Genomic DNA, 4,487 nt, shown 5'->3' on the forward strand with positions numbered 1-4,487 from the left:
CCTTCAATCATCATAAGAGGTTATCTATGAACTCTATTCGTGTTTGTGCTATTGCAGTGGTTCCAAACACAAACATCCAATCAGAAATGACTTCAAAATCTAATGACCAAATTGTAGGTCAAGAACTCAAACTAAAGAAAGAAAAGGTTTTAGATGAAGATATTATGTATTGCAATTATCTTTCATTTTATTCACTTTCAAATTTTTATTATATTTCATCAATCTTTTATTACCTTCCATCAGGATTATTAAGTGGGGCAAAGGCCATCAGAAGAAATTATTCACTGGACAAGTTTATATATTAACCATCTTATAAGTGGCAAAGTCATCTATGAATTGTGTAATTGCTGTGTTGATGCAGTGATTCCAAGCACAAAAATCAAATCAGGCACGGATTCAACAGCTAATGAGCAAATTGACCTGCGGCCTCAATTTGGGGCCACAAACTCTGCTGATGTAAGATTACGAATATTTGGCCCAAACAGAGAAGAGTATGATGGAAATCCTCTTCGCCTTCATTCTCAAACTCTTCAAACTTCGGACTTTTTTAAGGCTTTGTTATCAGAGCGCTGGTCTTCTAATATCCGACCATTTGAAATTGAGGTAACCACTGATCAATCCTTTGAGAACTATTTAAAATGCATCGAGATGATGTATTCTTCTACTTCTTCTCTCCGTTTTTCCAATGTGGATGAATGCCTGGCAATTCTATCTGTTGCTTCGGAATTGTTAGTGGATAAACTTATGCAACAATGCATGAGATATCTGGAAGCTGTTCGTTGGAACTCTGAGGAAGAGTCCAAAATTAGAAATCTATTGTCCTCTCTGAGTTTGAGCGTCCTGCCCGATCTGAATGCACGGCTTAATAAACAGAACAATAACTATTTAGAATTTGTCAGAGAGAATATCAAAGCAATGTTATATTTTCTTTCCAGTTGTGACTGTGCCGACAAGAAACAACCAATTATTCGAGGAGCGGTGGGCAAATTTATGGTAGAAAATTTGCAGGAAGATGAATCTTCAGGGATCGCAGAAATGTGCAGGCATATCATTTTAGAGGAATTTAAAGCTAACATTGAAATTGCTGTGACATCAAATACTGAAAAAAATGCGGCAGATGAGGAGCATTCTTATTTTGCCCTGCTGTGGCCCTTTACTCTAATTGAGCGCTGTGACGGGACGACAATGGAAGGCGCACTGAAGATATTATGTGAAGAAATGAAACTTGCCCACATAATAATGCAACCGCAAAAGCATTATACTGCAAGCAGGTACACGAAAGTCATGCTGCCAATTCTGCTGGGATGTCTGGACGCTCTGGCAAACGGGAAGATAATTGCTGAACGAAAACTTCGTGTTGGTTTCCTTACAATATGGTTACCAGTAATGGCACGATTGCTTTGTCCAAATCTGTATTTCAACCACATCAGTGATAATGATGTTTTGAAGACCCAGCTTTGCAGAGGAGTGAGCAATGTGGTGGAAACCCTCCCTTTCGCTGATTGGAGAGGCATTTACAATATTTGGATAGATTGCTGCGCCAAATATTCTATTGACTTAAGGATACCATTTGCTTCTGGGTGCAAGGTACTGCATGAACATAAGTGAAAGGATTTTTGTTTTATAAAACATTTCGATAATAGATTATCATATCAGAAATGCAATTATTTTTGTCAATCAAGAACATTTATAATTGAAGTTTTGTGCGGACCGTAAATTGTGAAGGTTCTTGTGGTATTCTTGTTTGCATCTATAAGTATTAAACAATAAACTGGCAATTGTATGCTGATATTTTTCATATATATTATTTAGAAAAGAACTTATATTAGAACTTGTTTTCAAATAGTTGTTTACCATATTAGTCCAAATAATCCATAAGTTGTTTATTTCATGATTTAGAAAGATACATAGCTTGTGCATCAATGATGTGACATCAAATTATCACTCCAAATATCAGATTTTTCCCCTAAAATGAGTATTTAAAATTATGACAAACTTAAACTATTGTTAGTAGTAGCCGTATCTCTGAAATCATTTAAACAGAGAAAATGAGATACTTATCTTTCCTTCACAATGCTGACCTTTTAGGCAATGCTATTCTCTCTTCACAAATTCTGCTGTTCAAATCCAAAGCTCTCTTTGCTAACATTGCTATATCTTCTTCATCACGTTTGCTACTATACTGGTAAATCAAAGCAGTAAAATCTATTTCTGATTGCCAAATGTTGATTTATAAACAGAGAATATTACTAGTACACTTCCCCTTATTTTCAATCACACATGCTTCAGTATTTATCATTTCTAAATATAACTAAAGTCTTTAGTGTGTTGTTTCATTTTTATAATTTTCCCTCATTATAATCATCTTGGTTTTTTACAAAGTGGTTTCTAATTAATCACAAACTCTTCTCACAAATGATTTCTAGCTGACCATTAACTCTGCTTTCAAGTGGTTTTTGTTGACCATGAACTTCACATACTAGTGGTTTTTGCTGACTACGAAACGTACTCAAGTGGTTTTGGCTAGACACAAATCTCACATACAAGTGGTTTCAGATGACTACAAACTTCACAAATGGTTCTGGATAAATATGAACCTCTTATGATGGAGAAACTAACTTATAATGCACACACTTTCAAATCATCACTGTGGGCTTCTTCTTTTGTGCCTGCATTGATTATTGAGTTCATATAAAAAATGATTCATCTATCCAGACACATGGATAACTAGCCATTGTGTTCGCTAGTTCTATAAGAATCGTTTTTGCATGCATGGTTCATAAATCTTTAAACTCTTCTGTAACAATATTGGAGTGCTGAGTACAACTAATCATGGACCTTTTACAACAACTCAATGCAATAACCGTTCAAAATCACTCAAACATTCACCAAAAAATACAATTTCATTGTCTACCTATTTAGATCTCAATGCTATGGAGATCATGTTTTACCTCTTTTACTAGAGTCTTCCTTCTTCAGCTACTGCTGACTCTTATGGATTTACTCAAACTTCTGTAGATCTTCTCAACTCCAATCCAAACATTTCAATGACTTTAATACTAACAGCCTTTATTTGGCCTTATGTCACTTTAGGTTTCTCCGCCCTACAGCTTCAACAACAATCCTGTTGCAGCATCTTGGACAGCGGCCCTCTTTGATCTCTCTGATCAGCACTTCAACTCTCCTTTGTTTCACACTTCGGCAAATCCTGACATCTTATAGCTGGGTAGCTATCTCTTTTATGTTCACTCATTAAAAGTGACCCATCACTTGAGTGAACATTTCAAACTATTCAATTGAGCCATGGTAATTGACTTCTTTTCTTAAAAGAACATACTTTTTCTTTTCCTTTATGTCACCTGCAAAAGGCATGGGCAATCTTGCTTCCAAAACAATGGCACTGAAACACAAATGCTATCATATAAAATCTTTATACCTCATGGGATAGCGGGCCATAGAAAAAAAAATATTTCATTTTAAAACGTCAAACGTCTTGATCTCGTCTTTACTCCTTGAGCATGGCTCTATTCACAGATTTCACAACAATCGTCTTTTCTTGTCTTTATGTAGCCGCTTGGTTCAGCTACCTTTGCTTTGGCCACATACACCATCAACATCAACAATCTTCAATGATCACAGTGGCTGTTAATCTTTTTCTTTCCGTGGCTTAAACAAATCAGTTGTGACTTATTTGCTAGACAGTTATGCCTTTGACTGGTCACCATAAGCTCTTCATGCATGCACAAATGCTCAGAAAAGCACTTGCGATATAGACTGTGTTGCAGTTTTAGACCAGAGCTTCACTAAAATCTTCAGTCAATAGCCATTCTTTTGGCAGCGACATGAGCATGACTCTCAGACAGGCGATTACAGCCGTCTGTTAATGATCTCTTCAGGATCATCTACCGTTAGCTCTGATACCATGAGAGAAATCTGGTACAGACGAGAATCCCAAAAATGAGTTCTGAGGAATTCAGGCCCTTAGAATTCAATTTATAGAGCATTACATATTAAATGATGGTCATAGTGTTAGCTTTGATATTTAGTATGGGCTGTTGAGAGATATCAGTCAAGATCAACATGGGCGGTTGTTGAGTCGACTGTGGAAGCTCCTATCTTAACGCACAGGTTCGACTTCCGTGGTAGAAATTATATCTACCAACATATTACCGTGGAAATTGCTAGTCACATTTTGTGGATTTAAGGTAGTATGTTTTAAGTTGAGCGCAGGTACATAGACCATATGGTATCAAAATGCAGTAATAAGACTATTTATGTTGCATTACAGTCCAAAAATGTGCTAGTCACATTTTAGAATTTTAAAGGAGCATCTCTTATGTTTGAGCCAAGTGCTTGACATCATGGCAAAGAGTAGTATTTAGAGTGAGTAGTAATTAGAGAAGTCACCCAGATATCAATAACCACCATGTAGAATATGAATCTAGATCAACTATAATCATAGAAGTGAATGTGGAAACAAATCAAAC

At 36.1% G+C, this 4,487-nt stretch overlaps 1 protein-coding gene across 1 annotated transcript; it reads left to right on the forward strand.

Moving 5' to 3' along the window:
- Positions 1-361: 361 nt before the first annotated feature.
- LOC131873580 (BTB/POZ domain-containing protein At1g63850-like) lies at positions 362-3,222 on the forward strand (the record flags this gene model as incomplete). Its single annotated transcript, XM_059216413.1, has 2 exons — positions 362-1,587; positions 3,094-3,222. Coding segments are annotated over 2 exons (1,355 nt in total), but the record flags the coding sequence as incomplete, so codon positions are not given.
- Between the last annotated feature and the right edge of the window lie 1,265 nt (positions 3,223-4,487).

The sequence above is a fragment of the Cryptomeria japonica genome, unplaced genomic scaffold, assembly GCF_030272615.1.
Source record: "Cryptomeria japonica unplaced genomic scaffold, Sugi_1.0 HiC_scaffold_2479, whole genome shotgun sequence".
Lineage (NCBI taxonomy): Eukaryota > Viridiplantae > Streptophyta > Pinopsida > Cupressales > Cupressaceae > Cryptomeria > Cryptomeria japonica.